We start from the raw sequence: 22,919 nt of genomic DNA, 5'->3' as shown, positions 1-22,919 counted from the left end.
TAATATATCAAATATTAAAACATTTTACTGTTCAAGTCCCTATCACCTACTCCTTCCCGTTCATAGTTCTTCACATTTTAGACAACGACATGGCTTTCAAAACATATATTTGACTACGATTTTCTATTAATATATACAATAAATAAATAAATATTTACTTTTATTATAGTACCTTTTAATACTAATCTATAATATGTTATTTTAGTGCCTTCAAATTAAATACTTAAGTTATGCCAAAGTTCTTAAAGTTTAACCATAAATTATCCACAACGTTAAAAAATATGAAACCGAAGAGAGTATATATTACTCCCTCCATCCCTAAATGTTTGACGCCGTTGATTTTTCTAAACATGTTTAACCGTTCGTCTTATTCAAAAAATTTAAGTAATTATTAATTCTTTTCTTATCATTTGATTCATTGTTAAATATACTTTTATGTATACATATAGTTTTACATATTTCACAAAAGTTTTTAAATAAGATGAACGGTCAAACATATTTAGAAAAGTCAACGACGTCAAACATTTAGAAAGGGAGGGAGTATATATATATTCCTTGTGCAGAATGAAGCTTAGCCACCCAGTGTACAAACACCCACCAGAAAATCAACAAAGCTTTAAGCTGACATAAGACACAAAACACACCCTTCTTAATCTAATTATTTGACGCGTACTAAAAGAGAGAGGTTGGAGCCCGTCGTTTTCCAGGATGGACAAATGGTGTACTGCGACGTGGCGTCGGCCGATTGGGCTGTCGGCGCCTCCACGTCTTGGGTGCTTCGCACTATCCTTCCTGACGTCGGTTTTAAAAATCTGCAGTTTCTCAACGACCAAGAGGGCATTGCCCATGATTTAAGGGAAAAAAATGAAGAGCCGATGCCCATCACAAGTCACTGAAATGTGGGCCATATGTATAGCTGGGGCCCACATTTCAGAATCAATTCAGTTGACTTGGGCTTTGCTTTTTCCTCTCTCTATATATTTTTGTGATGAGGGTGGCAGATGCATAATCCCTCCGTCCAAAAAAAAAAAAAAGATAAACTCTGATTTCCGTATCCAACGTTTGACCGTCCGTCTTATTTGAAAAAATTATGAAAAAAAATTAAAAAGACAAGTCACGCATAAAATATTAATCATGTTTTATCATCTAACAACAATGAAAATACAAATTATAAAAAAATTTCATATAAGACGGACAGTCAAAGTTGGACACGGAAACTCAGAGTTTGCCTTTTTTTTTTGGGACGGAGGGAGTATGCTTGTGGCTTTGTGGGAATTGAATGGTTCTTTGCACATATATATAAAGATGAAGTAAATTTATTAACATAATATGAAGCCTTAAATATGTGGAGTATATATTAAGCCAATGGATGGTTGCCACTCCTTGGCACTACAACTTTCCTCTAGGCAATGAGAGAGAGTACAAAGTTTTAATCATGGGTAGCTTTCCTTACTCCTAAAGTTGCCAATTATTTGGACTTTAATAGTACCCCCTCTATGAAAATTAGAGGTTTGTTTTGGCAAGCAGTTGGAAGTGTGTTCTTGATGCTTTTCATCTTCTCCTTTCTTTGCTTTCACATCTGGATAACTCTTGTTAATCTGCTGTGATGACTTGTCATCTTCCACTCTGTCTTGTCTTTTCTCTGCCTTGATCCAGTCCATTTCTTACAAAACCAACAAACAATTCGTTTTGTTTCGGTTGCTACAATTTTAAATCTTTCCATTTCTTTTGGTTTCTTCAAAGATTTGTTTCCCCTTTTTTTAGACGTGTGCAAATAGTGTGCATAACTGTTCATTTTGCAAGAATTAATGGCCGGAGTTGGGGAAGAATGCGGCGAGGTGGCGGCGCTGCGGGAGGCTCTGCGGCAGCAGGCGGCGGCCGCGGAGGAGCTGAGGGGCGAGCTGGAGGAGGAGCGGCAGGCGGCGGCGTCGGGCGCCGACGAGGCGCTGGCGATGATCGTGCGGCTGCAGGCGGAGAAGGCGGCGGAGCGGATGGAGGCGGAGCAATTCCGGCGGGTGGCGGAGGAGAGGATCCAGCACGACGGTGACTCGCTGGCCTTCCTCAAGGCCGTCGTCTTCCACCAGGAGATGGAGATCAGCTCCCTCAACCGCCGCCTCCTCGCCGCCGGTGACGGCCGCGCCGCCGCCGCCGTCGACCTCCCCTGGCTGAGGAAGCTGGCCAAGAACGGCGTCGTCCCGTCAAGAAGGAACGCCTCCCTCCCGGCGGCGCGGCTGGAGGAGCTCTGCTCGGTGATCGACGCCGGCGGCGGCGGCGACAGACGCCCGGCGAGGACGGTGTCCGACATAGGAGAGGTGATCGGCAGGGAGAACGAGTGGCCGACGTCCAATGCGAGCCACCGCCAGCCGCCGCCGCCGCCGAGGCTGCACCGGTCGGCGTCCCACCGGCTCCGGCGAGTGCCAAGCTACTCCGACACCGCCACCCTGAGATCCACCAGGAGAGCTTCGCCGGAGATCATCTCCGAAGAAGAAGAAGACGACGACGACCACCTCATCTCCCGCCACGGCGAGAAGGCGCGAAAACCATGCAACTGCAGCGACCGCACCGCCATTGCTGAATTGGGCGCAGACATGGCGCAGATCAAGCTCAACCTACAAAGTCTTCACACCGAATTCATCAAAGCGAAGGAAGCCACCATCTCCAGAGGCGATTCGCAGGCGCGATTGCTCGCCGAGATCTGCGCGAAACTCGACGCGATCTCCAAAACGCGTCAGGATTCATCATCAGATGATCCTGTGCAGGTGAGAGTGAGCAGGGAAGAAGGCAGCTCATCCAAAGGGAGAAGCTACACAAATAGTGAGCTGCTGATGAACCATTTCATTGAGGTGAGTGCGATCATCTTCTCTACTCTGCTTGTTAGGCCCTTGCTCAAGGTTGCTGCATCCATGTCATTCTTTAGGTGCTTCTTGATATTGGTACTAGCTCTGGTGTTCAGAAAAGTTTTGATGAACTAGTGATGTGTACTAAGCACTAAGCAGTGGCATTCAGTGCTCAGGAGAATAGTTTTTTTTTCATTTAATTTTGATTCCTTCAAATTTAGTCACTGATTGTAATAAGGCATATCTTGGGTGGGAAATGCTCAAACAAAACTTATCTTCATCAGCATTTTGGTTGTGAGGAAACGTTGCAGAATGATTACTTGACCAAAGTCATTTTGGAAGTGACAGTGTAACTTGTCACTAATCCCTGTGGTGAAATGTATGCTTGTCTATTACCCCAAAGCATCATTATATTATTGTACTAAATTATTATTATGGTACTATTTAGGCGTTTACTGTTTTTCAATAAGAATTTCTTCTGGGTTTTCTTAACAGGCAATGATGTACATACCGTGAGATGTGTGAAGGCCTAGACAGCATTTTTATTGGTTTTTGAAGATTGTTGACTTGAGTACAAAGATTGCTGATTTACGATTCCTTTTTCTACCATATTTTCTCTGGGCGATGATGTCTACTGTGTACATACACATATGGTGATATGTTGATAGCTTATGTAAATTGTGACGTGTTATACTTCTTTTTTTTGGTACTTTTGACAGAAAAGGCACTGTTGATGTAATGTGGAGTAACCAACAATTGTAAGGAAAAAAAGATTAGAAAATGGATTTTGCTGAGCGATTGAGATCTAATCAAACGTCATTTTCATCTGTAGGTCTGTACCATGTAAGTAGCCGTAGGTTGGCAGAATACGCAATGAAAGCTACTGGTAACGTTGCTTCATCCATCTCCAAACGCCTACTTTGCTGCTTCTAGTCATCTAGAGTCTACCGCAAACAATGAATTGTAAAGTTCGGCACCAAACATTTGAACTCCATGAAATTTGACATGTATACATGACTTAGCAACAACAAACTAAACAGTTTTCAAAAGTAGAACACAATCATTTCAGAGAAAAACAATTGACGGGTGTTCCAGAAAATATACTCCTATTTGCTAAGTCGTAATATGGCAGCTCTGCAAATTGCCCCCTTGATTAGGAGGGCAGAAGGAACTTGGATTGGATACACACATTCCCAATTAACACTAACAAAATATCATTCTAACAACGGCAGCAGGCATCCATTCTGCAACTACATGTCACATGCAGTCTCAACGTTAAGCCTTCTGACGGTATATAGTTCCCAGGGAACGAAAATCTGGAAACATGCAGTCAATGCTAACCATTCCTGGAGTCTGGCCTAGATGTTGTGAACTTGCAATAAACCTAAATCTCAGATGCTTATGTACTGATTTCCGTAACTCTGAAGAACTTCAAAAACTGTTGGAATAAACAAAATAAAGGAGTAAATCGCTTATTAGATTGGCAATAATAACAAATGAAATTTTATAATAAGGTCAATAGGTGGTAACAGAACTCACGAGTGAGCTGACAAACACAGTGATTAAAACGATCCCCTAAAAGCTATAGTAAATATTTCTGTTTTGAATCATCATTGACCAATCAACAGAAATTCAGCTCAAAATAGTCAATAGAAAAACTAACCTAGCATCTACCAGCAAATGGCACCTGATAATAGAGGGAGGACGTTTAGATGTAACGGTCATCAATTTTGACAGAGATGGTCACTTGATAAGGTAAATAGGTAATGTAATTCCTCCATTTCATTTTTCATATATGCTGCTTTTCTCTAAGAACTAAATTCTCCTCAATATATAAAAGAAAAGTCAAAGCATACCTGTAATTTCAAGGAATGGGAAACACTTTGAGCATTTACAAGGTTCATCATCGTAGCAAGTGTCAGGGTTCATCACCATTTTTCAACACCAAGTGTCCATCTTCAGTCAAGATGCAGACCTCAGTGACAGCCTAATAAAAAAACAATGTCCCTACTTTAGAAAGAATGGATTTCCACCACATAAACAAATTCAAATGTATGGCTTAAATATCAGGGTACCATGAAATTACAGCCAGAATAAAGATAGAAAATGAATCCTCGAGGTAGCCACTGCAATCTTAACAGAACTTGAACAATCTCTTACGGTTACAGGTTTACTTAGGTATCGTAAAAGATTGTCTACATGAGAATTGCTCGTATAGTTACAAAACATCGGACATGACTTGTCTTTGCTAGAATTTTCACTTAACCCCAAGAAATGAAAGGAAATTGCTGTTATTTGAAGATATGGTGACAGCTCACAGGCAAATTTTAGTTTTTTGTGCAATTACTCAAAGAAAGAATGAAAAGTCCTCAAAAGGTACTAGAATTGCCATGTAGGAGTGAGGGAGCTGTGTCTTCATCATTAAGCACACAGACAAGCTCTAGTTGTATGATATAATGGATTCTATGCAACAAAATATTTTTTCCTGTAGTTGGGTAACTTCTTTTCTTCTTTTTATTTTTTTGCAAAAGCTGGGTTTTTCACAGTATCTATACTACTTTAAAAGAGTCAAGTGGTGGTGGTGAATGGTGAATCTGCCACCACCCACTGACATGTGGGACCATGAAGTTGGTGAATTTGCTACCACCTACTACCATGAGGTGCCATTTAGGAGCCACTAATCAATAGACCACCCATTCCCAAAGCTATGGAGGATGGGAGAAATCATATTCAACCTGCTCCTTGCAAAACACTTCAACTAAGAATAGTTCTCTCTCAAAATTTCAAGCGTGTAAACTATACACAATATTCCAGTGGGTTTTGTGCCTAAGATTGTAAACATCATCCCCACTCGTAAAAAGATAGAATTGGCAATTCTTTCTTCGTACCTAACATAAGACACCAATAAGAATGAAGAAAAAACGATTTTAAGAACTAAATAGAGTGAGCACCTGTACATTCACTTTTGACCTCCCACACAGAACCACTAAGAAACCTTAAGCAAACAAATGCGTAATCCTAACAAAATCCTCAAGAAAACCCCAAGAAGACAGTTTAAAAAAAAACTTAACTGACAACTGGCATGACAGACCCCTCCCAAGAAAACCAATGCACCAAAATAATTGAATGAGGCCAGCTAGGCAGAATTATGCAGTAACAGGACAAAACTTAAAGACAATAACTGATTCCCTCCACACCTGATGGTAGTCTTTTTCATTTAGACCTTTCTTTAGATGATTCGCTGCACAATCAAGGATTTCCTGCTTGGTTAATTTCGAATCTGGATCTTTATCACGGAAGAGCTTAATAAGAATATTTCTGCAGGGGACCAAGTTAACCAATAAGTATGGACTTCTCTGTCAACATCAAGATGGTATTCGGAGTATTTTCAAATTCTGCATACCGTGGACTATTCGGCTTCGCAGGCTTTGCAACGTACACACCATGAACAGGAACAGCAACTTGGTTTAGTGACTTTTGGAGATCTACAAGAGGAAATGAAGCACAATTTGTTGCAGCGTTTGACAGAGCTTGCAGTTTTGGTCCATCCTTTCTGTCAGAAGCATATTTAGCTGCCAACTGCCTCAAGTCTCTACGAATTGCCTGAATACTACATCAACATATATCCAATGCAATCAGCAATAAAAAGAATACGGAAATAAGAAAACCAAATACAATGAGTTACTGCAGTACTTGGCACTATAAACAGAACTTTATGCAACACAAGTATTGGAAAATTCTGTACTTGTTCGAAACATGCAAATAGAACGTAAAAGGCTAAAAGCTATCATCAACAAGATACAAATGAAAGCTTTTATATTGGTCTGTTGTCTTGCAAAAAGTGCCTCCATGCAACCATGAATCATCTAATACTAAGCCAGGTAAAGTTTGTAGAACAAACTAACACAAAAATAATATTTAATGCAGGTGAAACATTGGTATTATTCTATTCATACTGCCAGTCCTACACCCTGAAGGTGAATATCTACAGCCCACTGTTAACTGTAGTTTCTATACAAATACCACAATAACTAATAACAATAGACTGCTTATATTGGTATTACTGAAATACTGAATGTTACTAGGTAGGCATGAATAACACCACATTTTCCGCTAAAATTAGTAAAGTCAGCAGAATTTAGTTGCTACAAGATAGCAATACATCCTAATCACTTCTCACCAATAATTGGCACTGTTTCTTTACAAAATAAAGAAATAGCACCATACACAGGGCTCTTCCAACACAACCCATCTTAGTAAACATCACTATACAACACAGGTGCTCATTATGACCTGGACTAAATAAGCTGGAGTTTCAAGGGTACAGTTCTAGAGATGCATAGCACCTCCAATTTTCATACTTGTGCATTAGACCCAAAGAACACAGATAGATGAATTGCCAAGACACTGAAACTGGAACAGTAAAATTTTAAGGGAATATAAAGGGGCAAAAATCAAGATAACCTGCAAATCTCTAACAATTACCTGCGGACTTTGTTGGCAGTGAAAATAGTATCCAAAACAGAGTGCACGAGGTTTTCATTTCCTTGCACTGGACCATCCCTGGCCTTGTTCATATTTGGATCAGGCCCTTTTGAAGGAATGTTAGACTTGGTTGTGTTCTTGGTTTTCCTTGCCTCAGTATTGCTGGATGTCTCTTGAGATTCACGCATAGTTGTCTCACGTACAGACCAAGCATGATCTTGCTCCTTGACTATATGGGGATAGCGTCTTATGAAGGAAGAATCCACTGGTAATACAAATTTGCAGTCTTCAAGTTTTGCCCTTATTTTACACAATGGATATAGAAACTTTTTCTTTAGGTTATCATCTAACTTAACCTTAATAATTCTGTGTATGTCCTTCAAAGGGATGGAATCCTTTTTCCTAAATTCAAGAAGAATTCTATCTCTTTTCCAAGCATATCCATCATCAAACAGTAAAGAACTTTTGCAGACCCACAAACCACGCACCAAATCCGCATACACTGGAAGCACTTTGAGAACATCATCCTCTGAATAGAGTGGAGCAAGATGCATCAGAGCATCAAATCGATTCACTTGTGATACCTATTTTGAGAAAAAACGCAAGTAATAAGGATAAAAGTTAGAAAACAACTTAAACTGTTGACCAGCTTATATCAGAGTTAGAAAATCCACTAAAATAAGAGCATCCCAGATCTAACCTCGGTAAACCATTTCTTCAGGCGCTCTTCCAATGGCAGTTTAAGCATTTCCCTGTTCAGAAATAGAAGAGAAAAAAAATGTAATTTCTATGTTGAATTACATTTCTTATATCTCAGGTCAACCCTGAGAAATAAGAGGAAAAGAAGCAGTACTAATACGAAAGGGAGAAAAAATGCAACTAGTTAACAACAATGAAATCGAGTTAATAACTCACTGGTAGTTCTGTTCACAATAAAAAATAAGCTCCACACTTCTAAATCATGAAGAATGTAATTGTGTCATTTAAAGTCATGTATCAGCAGGTACAAATTGTCTGTTACTCTGTTCATTTCACTTTTGACGTCAAACTTTACCAAGATCAGACAGCCTTTTATGTGTAATTTCAGCCTTCAAACCAATTATACCCTTGATGCCTCGAGAAGATTGCCCTCCCTGATTAACGGGAACTCTCTATGCTATTCTCAGCTTATTCTGGGCAATGTTCTCCATGACTACCAACATACAGACCAAATCCTCCTACCCATCTTCCCAGCTCATGGCACTGTACTTCCACCTCTATTTCTTTCAATTGACACCCTTGACTAGGGCGCATAAAATTAGAACATCGTATTATTACCGGATATGACCGTTTTGCCCGAAGTCTAGGAGAATTGTTTAGCATTCTAAGTAGCACATAGATGGGCACGATATTGAAGAACTTTATAGATTTTCTGATTGTAGGGATAAAAATGGAAAATAGACATTGGGTTCCATACAGTGCCAAATATTAGTAAATAACCTTTTATTTTGTCAAAGTTCACAATTACTATGCCGCATAAAGACTTCATGTCTGGCTATGAACCTGGACAAGTCTTTGTCCAGGTTCATAGATAGAAATAAAGTCTTTTTGGGAAGGTGGTAGTAGATGAAAATTGAAAATGGATGAAGTATACGTTACAGGTATCACCATGGTACAACAATAAAGGAAATTGCCCGACCAAAAACCAAAGGAAACAGAAAGAAGTGAATCAAATACATATAAATACAAGATCAGCTGCACTGGCAGAGGAAAATATATGTACTGCACCTTATTGCATGGCTTTTGTTCTTATCCCTGCTGTTTGTTGACCCTCCAGGGCACAAGGACATTACATAATCAGATCTGCATGACAAAATTGATGGGATCAAATGTGCATGCATTGTAGAAAAAGGTCGGCTTTATAAAAAAATTGACAAACTTATCTTCTATCCTATTCGTGATTCTCAAGGCATAGCATCATCAAAGAATGCAAATGTAGGAACCATTTTCATTCCGAAGGGTTTTATTTGGAATCCAAATCAAAGCTCCTCAACTAAACCAATTGTGCCATTCCTCAACAATTCATTAGTGAGGAAGGCTACGAACATGTAGTAGTTCAGGCACTTCCCAACATTTTTGTACCACATATTAATATATACTCCCTCCGTTTCATATTATAAGACTTTCTAGCATTGCCCACATTCATATAGATGTTAATGAATCTATACACATAGATTCATTAACATCTATATGAATGTGGGCAATGCTAGAAAGTCTTATAATATGAAACGGAGGAAGTATATTTTTGTTATGGAAAGACTGTCAGGTCTTGGCAGCAGTTGATTTTTATATATGAAAGAAAGAACAAGACAAGGTTTAGAAGTTTAGAACGACTGTAACCAGGTAAGGATTATATCTTTAAGAGAATCAGTCATTCTGCAAGAGTGCACAAGAATATTTTCCCTAAAAGCCTGAAACTCAGCACATACAGTAGGCACTACATTCTTGAAAATGATTAATAGTTCAAGTGGGAGTGGGAGAAAATGTTAAGGCCACTCGAGTGAGACCACTAATCAATACTTTTGTTGAGCACATGGCAGATGTATTTATTATTACATTTCATAAAAGAGAATGATTTGCAGTAGTATGACAGACTATACTGATGAAGAACCAACAACACTTACGTGCTCATTGTGAAATCTATAGGCCCACCATCATCTGATACCATCTCAGCATGGTATTTTCTTGCAACGTTACTCCCTGCCTGTTGGTAAGTGAGAGAAATCCATGGCTGAAACAAAAAGGCATATCAATTATTTTACAGTTTGCACAGGAAAATAACATGGTAGAGAAGACAGTGAATTCTTTACTCATTTAATCAGGGTAAACATATGGTAGAAACCCCAACTTAGGTTAAAGCTCATGAAAACCATGACAAAGAAATCATCTATAATCACACAAAAAATCTCCCATGTAGATGAGATGATGCTGGACAACCCTGTAGAAAATCTTGCCCAAATTCGACTTCATCTGTGAGTTATGACAATGACAAATCTAAAACCATGACAACAGAAAATCATCTATAATCACCAAGTAAAGGTCATCTATAATCACAGATTTAATCTCATCAATAGGGTTGTCCAAATTCGACTTCCTTTCGAAATCGAATTTGGACAAGATTTTCTACAGAGTTATCCACCATCATCTCATCTACATGTGAGTTTTTATTGTGTGATTATAGACAACTCTTTTGTCATGGGTTATACGAGCCTTCGCCTAAGTTGGGGTTTTCACCATATATTTACCCATTTAATCATGTAGTGAGTACTAAAAGAAATTCTAAAAAAGTATAGCTGACAAGTACAAGGAATTGGAAACCATACTGGTAAATCGTTACAAATCAAATGCTGTTCTAACATATATACTCCACGCATACAAGGGACCACAGGCCAAATGCAAATAAGCAGAAAACACATCATGAACGATCAGAATAACTCATGAACGCAATCATGCAACTACACATTTACTTTTAACGATGTGAACATTTTTGGTTCCCACTGGACCAATATTTGGCGGGGACACAGTCAGTACTCTAGTAGCCTACTGTAACAGATTCACATCACAGCCTTCAACATCAGTCAAATTACTGTACCAAAATTTTTCCACATTTGAGGCACAAGTTTACTACTAGGGGTACAGAACAAGGCTCAGATTTGGAAGCCAGTAGCATCAGAAGAAGCCTAGGGAATACTATGCTTTTAAACAATATCAACAGAAAGAATGAGACAAGCAAACCCAGACTAAAGGCTTGTTTCAGAAAATAGAAATGAGACTACAAGGGACAAAGGTACACTAATGCGCCGCAAGTTCCAACTATAAAAACCATTCAACAGTATTCAGTAAACAGGAGAAAACTGGACCAAAAGAAATCCTTAAAATGTAGCAAAGGCACATTAATCAATATAAAAGTTGTTACTCCTAACCTCAGATTCTTCAGTGTAGTCTTTCGAATCTTCTGAGTGCTCATTTCGCTGCAAGCACAAGACATTTTGTCATCAATAGATGCTTAGGACCAGCGGCTGCAACCCACCCAAGTTTTAATAATAGTGCAGTCATTTCTTTTGGTATAACTTAATCAAAATAACTAGAGCATAAATAGGAGTCTGATCAACCAAAAATAAGGACAAGTCAAATATCTATGCTGAAAAACATAGGCAGTGGAAGTCATGATTAAAAAGTTGGTTAGAAACCATGGACAGAACAGCCGTACCGTATCCTCAGGCTACATATGATTTGCCTCCTTGGAACCAGACATTAAAATCAGTAGACCACTAAACAAATCGTGCAACTCAGCTAACAAAACATTTGGCTACTAACAGGCAATCAGTCCTTCAGAAGTTTTTACATGCTTACTCCAATTAATAGGAAATGCATGACCATACATAACTCAAACAATCATATCAAAAGGGATACAAGAGGGATTCTATGCAAATACATTTGTTTAATCTTATCAGGTTGATATATATATTTATGGCTGCTACTGTGAACAAAATTTGTCGAGACTATGGAACTTACAAGAACATTAGTTAGCTGACTGGTTGTTCTGAGGTTTCTCTAGCTTTTTGTTCTTGTAAAAGAGTAATAAAATAGTACCAGCCCTGACATCAGACTAAATGTTTCACCTTAACTGATGGCATAGTTGAGCCGCTAGCATCACTACTCGCTCCTCCATGTGCCTGCCTAGCATTTGATCGACCAGAATTTACATGTAACATTGATGGTCGCAGTTGCATCACTGCATCAATATGATTCAAATGAACCTGTAAAACAGGGCAAGATATTGGTTCTATTCAATGAATACAGCAACACTTTAAATAACTCTGATAAAGTCCAACTTGTAGCACGCGAAAGGCCTTTCACCAGATAAAAAAGATTTATTGGAGCAAGCCCTGAATTACATTTATCACATACCAAGGACAAGAACACATTCAAGGAAAACCAAACTCATTATCTCTAGTTTGGATTGGAGTTGTTTTGGTTATAGAGTGTGACAAACAACTACCACCATATTTCACTGGCATATACATCAGTTTCTTGTTTTCACTGAATATTTACTTGAACACTAGCATATTGCCCATGCGTTGCAACGGGATTTTAATTAATTAAAGAATTATTATCATTAACATGTTATTATCATCTCTTGATTGATGTATATATTTGTTACTGACATGTGGACCCTTTGGCCCCACACTATCCTTTTTTTCCTTTCCACAAAAAAGTAGAGAGTTGGTGTCAGTGATTGACATGTGGGCCCTCTAGCCCACATGTCCTTTTTCCTCTACAAAATAAAAGGCTGGGAGTTGGTGGTAGGGAGGCAGCACCACCACCACTACTCCCTTTTGTAAGGAGTATAGATATTCTTACTGGCATTAGTAGAGTGCCTGATCAATGTGCGACAAGCAACCGGTAATCACAATACAAGGGCTTGCATGAATGGTTTGTTTCTTTTGGATTGGGAGGTAGCAACTTATACACAAGCCAAAGCACTAACCACCACTCCAATAATTACACTACTACAATTAAAAAGAGTAGTCAACCATCAAAGCCACCAAGTTCAGGTTTATGGTTTGGAATGGTGTTCATTGCTTTACCTTATGTAGCATGCTAGACCTCCATAGAGGCATAGGCTACTCAGTGCAATTAGTGAACATTAACTGTTAACCTTACAATCTATTCTCATGTTGCTTACCAAGTTGCCTCTAAGAACTCCAACTGCATAATCAGCCACATCAGCTGCTTTGGATGATGATAGTGTCTGAAAATAACAAAAAGAAAAGGTGAAATACCAATTATACTAATGCAAATACAGAGGATACCAATTTCTTGCCTCGAAAGTGAACTATTAACTAATTCATAAGAACATCATAAGAGCAGGAAATTTCCCCGCAAAAAAAAAAGAGCAGGAAATTTAACTTAAACTAGTTTGATTACTAATGTTACATTCTAAAATGAACTAGAGGTTTAGAACACAATGCAGGAAAATATGTTGTTCCAATTCCAATTAAGTAACTAAAGATGTTCAGCAGTAACAATGGTTTTTTTTTTTTTGCCAATGGATAAATTAATAATAATTAGATCAAGATGATATCAGAAATTGATAAATTTTTATCCAAAAAATTTGAAATAGACAGGAAGATTAACTATACTGCAAAAGATCACTCAAATGGCAATACTATGAAATATGTACTTCAGAGATGAACGTAAACATTTAACAGCAAAAATATGAAATCGAGTTATTCCAAAACTAATAAGAACACCATGCGGATTGTAGAAATATGCTGGCCATATATAAGAGTTTGCTCTGTACACAGCAAAGGAAAACCTTGATGTGATTAATTCAGTGAAAACAAAAAGGAAATGATCACCTGTTCAGTTAGTCTAGAAGGCAGAGGAACCTCTGGGTCATAATTTTCACACTCTGTATTGATATCCAAGTCTACTTCAACTTTTGAACTCAATGGCTTTACACGAACCTGACAGTCATAATCCCTTTAATAAAGTATTGGAGTACAATTAAACAGTACAGTACAAATTCCAAATTAGGTATAAATCATCAAAAGAGGACAGTTAATTGGGCATGTACCTCCTTACATATTTCATTTAGCTCATATGGGCGCCAACACGGCCTCAGTGGATATTGCATTACGTAAAGCTGTGAATTATATGATAAAGTTTAGTGTCAATAAATATGATAAAAATAGCCAACAAACTTGCAGTGTATCTCAATTCAACCAGAAGGAAAAACAAAATATTTTCCTGTTCAATTTTTTATCAGATTGAAACATGGAAAAAAGCCCTTATGTAGTGGAGCTATTAACGTTTTATATATGTTAATTTAATCAGTCAATTTTCTATATGCAAAACACAACTTTACTAGAGAAGTTTTTATTTTCCATTAACCAAACAAAAAAAGCATAGAGAACACTTTAAACAAAAAAAATGAGCAGAACAGTTTGTGCAGGCCAGGCCAAATAATCTGAATTATTGGCTACAAGGACATGTACATGTGAAGAGGAAAAGGCTCAATAGGTTGGAACTGGTTAAATTAGCTCAATTCCTTACTACTACTAACAAGTAACAACTTAGCAAATTTGCCACCCCTACAGCACAATTACGGAAGGGAGTCCGCGAGCAGCCATTACCATGGTGTCCTCGTCGAAGGGCTTGGGCGTAAAGTAGACGTCAATCTCCCGCAGCACGTAGTCCTCCTCATCCTCCACCTCCTCAGCTCCCACCCCTTCCGCGCTGGCGCTGGCGCTCGGACCCACCCCATCCACCTCCATCGAGTCCTCCATCGGCGCGGCAGCCTCAGGCTTGGGCTCCTCGGGCTTGGACATGGGAATCGAATCATCCGCCTTGAGCTTCGAATCCTCCGCCTTGGGCTCGGGCTTCGGCTTCGGCTTCGGCTTGCCCTTGGCCCTGGGGCGGAAGCGGGCGGCGGCGGCGGCGTCGGAGGACGCGGGTGCGTCGAGCGTGGCGAGGTCGGCCATGTCGATGTCGGCGTCGAGGGGGGGCTTGTCGTCGCCGGTCGCCATGGCCGCCGCCGCCGCGGCTCTCCCTAGGGTTTCGTGGCGAGAGGGTTTGGCGTTTCTGGGGGTTTTGCCGTTCTGGGAGGGGAGGAGTTGGTTGTGGTGTGTGGGAGCTTGCGAGGCGGTGGCTGCTTTGCTAGGCGGCTGGCGTAGCGGGGAGAATGGCAGGTGGGGCCGTCGGCCGCAGAGCAACGGCGTCCCCATTCCCCATTCGCGGGGATGAATCCAATGGAAATTTGAACGGTTTGAATTTTGAACATTTGTGGGGTTCGAACTTTTTAGAAAAATATCACGGTACATATATATCTCTTTAAAATGGTAATAGCAGGAAGGTTACAGTCCTTGGTAAAATAGTAACTGTGTACAAAATATCATAAACCTAGTTTTTCTCATTGTACAAACAAGATCTTTAAGCTACCCATCGTCGTGTCAAATTAAAGTAATTGTACTATAGACCACGAATTTTTACCCAAGTTTTACTCCCTCCTTTTACATTATAAGTCACTTTAACTTTTTTCTAATTAAACTTTGTTAAGTTTGATCAAACTTATAGAAAAATTTAGCAATATCTATGTTAGAGGCATGCCACGAGAACCTTCGACCGAGCCTATCGAAACAAGTCAATGCCTGTCACACCCAGAAATTCTCGAACCAGAATTTCTAAGCTGAATGTGCATTAAATCCCTGTCCAAGACCAGCCAGGGTACACAAACTACAATTGTTGACATACAGACCCACGTCTTACAAAAATATAAAAGATTACAAATGCAGCGGAAAGATAGAAGCGAGCTAAACCGGGAAGCTTAACTTCAGCAGCGGGCGACTCCACTCCACAGGCAAACCTTGACGGCAGCGACGAAACCAACCTCTCTGAGACGGCTCCAACTGAGAAGAACTTCAACTCTGGTGTGGGGGAAAAGAGAGCAAAACTGAGTACTACCCACTGTACTCAGCAAGTCATACCGGAAGAGGAGGTATGATGCAGGATATAACCAAAGGAAGCTAGGGGTTCTTTTGCACAAAGCAGGCATTTCAAAGCAGTAGTTGGAAGCAGTAAAACAGCTGTAGTAATTAATCAATATTAACCAATCACTGTCCAACGCTACACCACGTTGCAACAGGCCCAACCAACCACCTGAACTACACCAGTTCATTAAGCTAAACTAGGGGTGAGACTAATCACGGTGAATCTGGTTGATCGCCCATAACCGCGGGCACGGCTATTCGAATAGTTTTACTCTGGCCAGAGGTGTACAACTGTACCCACAAGACACGATTCCACACATGTCGCCATGCCCCGAAGTATCACCATGATACTGCAAAGGGGGAAATCGTGACAAGACCCTCCACATAACCCTCCCCTAACCATCCACACCACGCTAAGGTTTCACCCCCACCCCTCAAAAGGCAGTGGGCGGTCCCCTCTTGCGCCGCGGTGAATCCGGCAGCTGGACAACCGGACACCCCGGCCGACCCAACTCCATCACGCCCACCCTCGCCACTGGTGCGTAGGAAAGGGTCGAGCTATACTTCAGATCAAGCAGTTACCCACTCCCGCTTGTGGTAAGCACGGTAAGTCTCCCAAGGTTTCCCGTGAACCGGTCCTTAATTGCTATGGGTGCGACCAGCAAAACCATGCACCCACAGCCCACCATTTAGTGTATTTTAATTAACTAACACCATTGCGGTGGCACCAATCCAAAGCTATTGCCAATAATCAAAGTCTATGCTTTAATGTGATCCCCTTTTTGTGTACTAGTAGAACTAAGCGTGGCTAAGCATTTCCTAAACCAACATCTAGTCATTTTAATACCCAAGTTGTCAATGGCATAAGGAAATCAATATATGGCTGAGTAGTAGGACCCATCCCACATGATATTGTAAAAGAATGCAACATTTAATAGAAATGCGGGATATTGGTAAATTGGGTACAATATGTTCAAACGTATTGCATGACTTGCCTTGCTCTCGAACTGATGAGACCTCAGCAACGTCTTCGAGAAACCGCGGATCGACGAAACGGCCGAATTCTACGCGACAAACAAAGCACACAATCAAAACATGCTATAAGACTACTGAAACAGGAAACAAAACCATTTTTAATGGATTCTTTGCATTTTTCTTGATTTACTAAGACTTGAATGGACTTAAACGGAGCTCGGATGAATTACTTATGAATTTTAGAAGATAAACTGTGTTTTTACTAATAAAGAAAAAGCCTTAATCATTTTATTGCGCAATAAAGCCCAGGGCTGACGTCAGCGAAAAAGGGGGGGCGCCGGCACGTGGGCCCCACGGGTCAGCGGCTCCAAAGAGAGGGAGGTGGCGCCTAGCAGGTGGGCCCCACCAGGCGGTGGCTCAAAGGGGAGGCGAGGGAGGCGCCGGCCGGGCTCGGCTCGGCCTCAAGGCCGACCGGCCGACCAAGGCGAGGCGGCGGCGAGGCACGGCCACCGACGGCGGTGACCGGCGGTGCGGGAAGCGGTGGCGACAGCCGAAAGGCGGCGGCGCATGGCCGGAGCAGCGGCGTGGCCGGCGCTCGCGGGAAGGTGAGGAAAGGAGGGGGAGGGAGGACTCACCGGCGACACGGCGGCCGGAGCGGAAGACGAAGACGGCGACAACGACCCGACGAGAGGAGGGGCGGACGAGCGGCGGCGACACCTAGAGGAGGGGAGGAGAGGAGTTAGGGATGGAGAGGGCGACTGCGACGACCAAAGTGGCCGGCCGGAGACGGAGGGGAATGGATAGCTCACCGGCTCGCGAGGGAGATGGGGTTCCGGTGGGGTTCCGGCGACGCGAGGCGGTGGCCGAGATGGCCCACACGGCGGCGGAGCTAGCGGCGGCGGCAGCCCTAGTGGCGACGGCACGCGGCCGGAGATGGGCGGCGGCGGCGGAGCTCGGGTGCACGGCGCGAGGGCGGTAGACGGCACGGGAGAGTGCGGCAAATGGGGGAAACGAGAGAGAGAGCTCGAGTGAGGGTTTTTATGGGCAAGGGAGGGGCGGAAACGGCTGGGGATGGCCCCTATTTGGCCGGCGACGTGGAGAGGTGGAGGAGAGAGAGAGGGTGTTGGGGGATTTCAAATCCCCCACCACTTGCAGGCGCGCACGCGCGGGAGATGGGGGGGAGAGGGCGGCGACGTGGGCGCGAGGTGCGGGCGCGGAGTGGAGGCGCGACGTGGAGCGGTGAAGGCGGCGGCGCGGGCGGTTGGAGCTCCGGCTCCAACGACCGGAGGTAGGGGACGACCTGACAGGTGGGCCCCACCTGTCAGTGTCCCGGAGAAAAGGGAAAGGGGAACGGGCCGGCCCAAAGGAAGGAGGCCAAGCGCGGGAGGGAGTGGGCCGATGGCCCAAGAAAGAAAAAGAGGAATAGAAAAGGGAAAAAGGGAAAAAAGGAAAAAGGATTTTTCATGGGATTATAATATTGCGCTTGCTCATTTTTAGTTGGTTAAAATTATTTCCAAGGCTCTGAAAATTCCACTAAAAATCCTGTTAATATATTGTGACATGGGGAACTCAAGAAAAATCCCACCACGCCGAAATCGATTATTAAATGCATTTATTAATTAGGGTTTTAGCTCTAGGTTAATTAAGATAATTTCTTCGGGCAATTTATTTAACCAATTTTTAAAGCAAGAAAAAGGGGGAAACTTCAGGGTGTGACAATGCCCAAGGCGAAGTGCCAGAGCGAAGTGCCAATTGGTACACAAGCAGCTACCTCAGGGCAAAGCTGAAAGCATTTGCCACCAAGCTAGGCGTTTTCGCCATCACAATTAAAGAACACGGGGCCTAAACAGGCCAATTTGCCAAAGAAGGCCCATGTCACGCTCCACTAACAAGCCCATGGCCAAATTGTTACTTTTACCCTTATAAATATCCCTATTATAAGGGTATTTATGTAAATCCCCTTTATATATTAGTCATAGGGTGTATGAGTTCGTATTAAAGACTATAAATAGACCCTAGGGGACATGTAATGGGGGATCCCAAAAATTCAATATTAATACACATTGTTTTACTCTTCCACCAAGAGTGAACCACGGTCTTCGACGAACGTTGTTGTCATTCGACAACAATCTAAATACCAAATTAGTTTTATTAAATTTAGCATTGAATGTTTTTTGATACTATGTTTATTTGTGTTAAAAAAGTACTATTATGTTTTTATAGACTTGATCAAATTTAAAGAAGTTTGACTAGAAAAAAATCAAAATAACTTATAATATGAAACAGATAGAGCACTTTAGACTAGAGGTGGCCTGATTTTTCCACTTTAACCAGATGATTTTACAAAAGTTTCAAGTCTTTCTCTCCATCTCTCCTCTCCCATTTATTTTCTTTTTCGATGAGAAGCTAGCATGGATCCAAGCAAGCTGGGGATTCCTTCTCTCGGCTCCATTCTGTTAACACCAAAATTGGTAAGATTTTTTAGTGGATTCGGTGAAGGAAAGAGCACAATTAGTTGACGGAAACTTATCCATAAGATACCGAGTTCAAGAAGAAATCGTGAAGACTATGACATGACGGCTTAATTCTATCTATTAATTAGGTAGAATCAATTAGTTTCCTTTAAGAGTAAATATCACAAAACCCCAAGTTTTGGGGGCATACCTATCATAAAACCTGGTTAACTAATTTTTATCACAAAACCCACCTTTGAGGCATATTGTTTCATTGCACCCATATTCCGTTCACCTCCTTCTGTGCGTCGTTTTCTGCTCCGGTTCGCCGTTTCCGTGATTTTGTTTCCTGTTTTTGCGATGACGATAAAGTGGGAATTACCCTCTCCACATCGTCATTAGGCGCGAAGTATTGGTGCCAACCTGGGCCATCTTCCGCCACTTCTCTGCCCTAGCCAACAACATACTACGTGATTTGATCTATACCCAATGAAGGATCAAGGAGACCTGTGGAGAGAGCAAATTAGCCTCGTTCTGAACTTTGCAGCAGGTAAGAATGCCTTTTCCCCACTTATTTACTGCAAATTTGGATTTCTAAATGAATCCTAATTGTGATTATGGGTTTGAAATTTCCCCTCTAGTTGTTGAACCTATGATAATCTTTGTTGGATAGGATAGTGTTGCAGCAGATTTTTTTTGTCACTAAATTGCAGCTTTAGTCATAGGTGATTTTTTTGATCTGATAGGATGGAGGATGATATTTGGACCTTGAATTTATTCCGTGATGGTGTTGTTAATGGCCTGATGCATGTGTAAAAAAAGATGGACATAGATATCATTTGCTACTTCAATTTGGTTGGACTGATTGTGGACATTGGCTACTCAGAATGTGATTTTATCTACTACAGCAAAAAAGATGGGAGGGGTGTAGCTAGCATGGTTGCTATAGAAAGTGATTGGCAAGTGGATGAAATGTGTAAGCAATTTGAGAGTGAAAAAGTTGCAAACTTGTACATCATCCAGAGACAAGGTGTATCTCAGTCAAGCAATCTGCATGGCCCAAATACTAAATTGGTTACAAACTTGGGTGATGCAATTGCCGAGGTGGATGACTTGTGTGTTTTGGAAAATGATGCCATGTCAGATAGCTCAAATCCATCATCGGTTGATGAAGATTTTCTATAACTGTAAAATAATGATTTAGAGGAGAAGTTAAAGGAGATTAAGAGGCAAAAGAAGATCTAGATGAGCGTCGCGAGGGAGATACTGATGTGGAGGACACATTTCCATTAGCTATTAATCTACTAGACACAGGATCTGCACCAATAGCTAGAAGGAATGGCAATGAAGTTGCAGTTCAACATGAGAGTCAACCAAGCCCTCTAGTTGTTAATTCCCCTCTAGTTGTTGTCAATTCATCCAGAGCAAAATGTAGCCAGCATATAGCACCATCTACAAGGAAGGGCAAGGAAGACAATGAGGGTGATATTGTGGACTTATGTTCCAGTGATGATGATGGGCATGAAGCAACACCTTGTCGAGCACCGAATAAAAGAAAAAGCTTTCAGTACAAAGAATTTGGTATGATGAGAGCATGTTTCTTTCTTCTGATGCATTGTGTGAGAAAATGTGTTTTCGAGATGTTCATCAATTTAGATGGGCACTTAAGAGCTACCACATTGTCAATTGTAGAGACCACATGTATCTTAGAAATGATAGTGATAGAGTAAAAGTATGCTGTGTGAATGATTCTTGCCCATTTTACATGTTGGCCTCACAAATTGCCAATGAGAAAACTATTGCCATCAGGAATATGGTTGGTCCTCACACATGTGGTACAACTATGGATAGTAGTAGGGTGAGTAGTGAATGGTTAAGTAAAGTGTATGAAGAGGACATTAGAAGTGACCCAAATTGGAAAATCACTTCTATGATGGATGCTGTTTTGAGGAAATATGGAGTTGACATATCAAAGATTATGGCTTATAGGGCAAGGAGCAAGGCGGATGAGGTGGTGTTAGGGAACCACAAGAAACAATACCTAAGGATCAGGGATTACTTGCAGACTGTACTAGATAAGAACCCAGGTAGTCGATGCATTGTGTCTACCTATAATCCGTACCCACCTGGTAACAATCCTAGATTCAAGGGCCTCTTCATATGTCTCAATGCACAAATAGAAGGCTTCAAGTATGGTTGCAGGCCCTTCATAGACTATACTATTTTGGGTGTTATTATACGACTTGCATGCTTTTTTTTTTGTTATTGAACAGTCCATGTGTAATTATGCAGGAATAGACGGATGTTTTGTCAAGCTTACTAATGGGGCTCAAGTACTTGCCGCATCTAGAAGGGATGGCAATGATAATCTTTTCCCCTTAGCATTTGGGGTGGTAGGAAAAGAAGATTACGAAGGTTGGTGTTGGTTCCTGCAACAACTGAAATATGCTCTTGGTGGAGAGGTTGGCCCATACGGAAAATGGACAATAATGTCAGATAGGTAAAAGGTAATGTTCATTTCTATTATCTACATGGCCTTTTAAGTTTTCCACTATTTATTTAACTAATGTATCACTTCAATGCAGGGTCTTCTTGGTGGGATTAAAGATGTATTTCCTGCATATGAACAGAGGTTTTGCAAGCGCCATATACACCAAAACTTTTGCACCGCTGGTTTTAGGGGTGGAGATCTCAAGGCATACATGGACTCTGCTGTATATGCATATACTAAACATAATTTTGAGATTGCGATGGAAGAACTGAAGAAGGAGAGGGAAGGTGCATGGGAGTGGCTTACCAAAATACCTACTAAGCATTGGGCTAGGCATGCATTTGACACAACATGCAAGACAGATTTAGTGGTCAATAACATAAGCGAAGTATTCAATAACTACATCATTGATTACAGGGACAAGCCCATTGTTACAATGTTAGATCTTATTAGAACCAAGTTGATGGGGTGGTTTAACTCGAATAGAGAAGGTATTGCTTCAGCACAAAGGGAAATTACTCCTCATTATGCAGAAAAGATAGAGGTGGAGAAGAGAGATGCTAGGTATTGTAGGGCTGTTTGTGCAGGGAGGGGGATATGGCAAGTAACTTGTGGTGAAATGACATATGCAGTAAATATCCATGATAGGACTTGTGGTTGTTTCAAATGGGATGTCACTGGTGTTCCTTGCAAACATGTAGTGTCAACCATTTACAAGTCAAAGCAACACCCTGAAGATTTTGTTCATGATTTCTTTAAGAAGCTAGCATACCAAAGAGCATATCAACATAGCATATATCATGTCCCTAGCTCTGATGACTGGACCAAAACGGATACACCAGATATAGACCCTCCTAAATTTTCAAAACATCCTGGCAGGCCAAAAAATAACAGAAGAAAGAGGGGAGATGAGCCATCACAACCTAGTGGTAGAGCAAGAATGACTACTATTACTTGTTCTAATTGCCACAAACAAGGCCACAAGTGCACCAGTTGCTCACGTAAGCTTAGACCAGATCTCCAAATTAGGAAAAGCAAGCATAAGGTAAAACTGAACTTTAGTGCTACAAATAAGAATACATATATCAATTACATGTTTTTTTTCTTTTCTTTAGGCCAACAGATCCATACCTGCTGAGTCAAG

General features: G+C 41.2%; 2 protein-coding genes across 3 annotated transcripts; one reads left to right on the top strand and one right to left on the bottom strand.

Annotated features, from left to right (window-relative positions):
- The first annotated feature begins 1,390 nt into the window (after positions 1-1,390).
- LOC127781839 (uncharacterized) lies at positions 1,391-3,672 on the top strand. Of its 2 annotated transcripts, XM_052308904.1 has the most exons (2): positions 1,391-2,843; positions 3,333-3,672. In XM_052308904.1, the coding sequence occupies exons 1-2, from the start codon at positions 1,809-1,811 to the stop codon at positions 3,351-3,353; spliced, it is 1,056 nt and encodes a 351-aa protein (XP_052164864.1). In that variant the 5' UTR covers positions 1,391-1,808; the 3' UTR covers positions 3,354-3,672. The 2 variants fall into 2 exon arrangements, with proteins under 2 accessions (XP_052164864.1, XP_052164863.1); XM_052308903.1 differs by lacking the exon at positions 3,333-3,672 and having other exon boundaries at positions 1,391-3,280.
- Positions 3,673-3,820: 148 nt separating this feature from the next.
- Positions 3,821-15,000, bottom strand: LOC127781838 (uncharacterized). Its single transcript, XM_052308902.1, has 14 exons — positions 14,504-15,000; positions 13,945-14,013; positions 13,727-13,834; positions 13,051-13,116; positions 11,984-12,121; positions 11,285-11,332; positions 9,986-10,092; positions 9,090-9,164; positions 8,023-8,074; positions 7,323-7,906; positions 6,241-6,447; positions 6,035-6,155; positions 4,694-4,824; positions 3,821-4,275 (listed from the first exon to the last, which is right to left on the bottom strand). The coding sequence occupies exons 1-13, from the start codon at positions 14,894-14,896 to the stop codon at positions 4,756-4,758; spliced, it is 2,037 nt and encodes a 678-aa protein (XP_052164862.1). The 5' UTR covers positions 14,897-15,000; the 3' UTR covers positions 3,821-4,275; positions 4,694-4,755.
- Between the last annotated feature and the right edge of the window lie 7,919 nt (positions 15,001-22,919).

This window comes from Oryza glaberrima, chromosome 8, assembly GCF_000147395.1.
Source record: "Oryza glaberrima chromosome 8, OglaRS2, whole genome shotgun sequence".
NCBI classification, from domain to species: Eukaryota; Viridiplantae; Streptophyta; class Magnoliopsida; order Poales; family Poaceae; genus Oryza; species Oryza glaberrima.
Note: the sequence above shows the minus strand (reverse complement) of the source record. Positions and strands in the feature narration are given on the sequence as shown.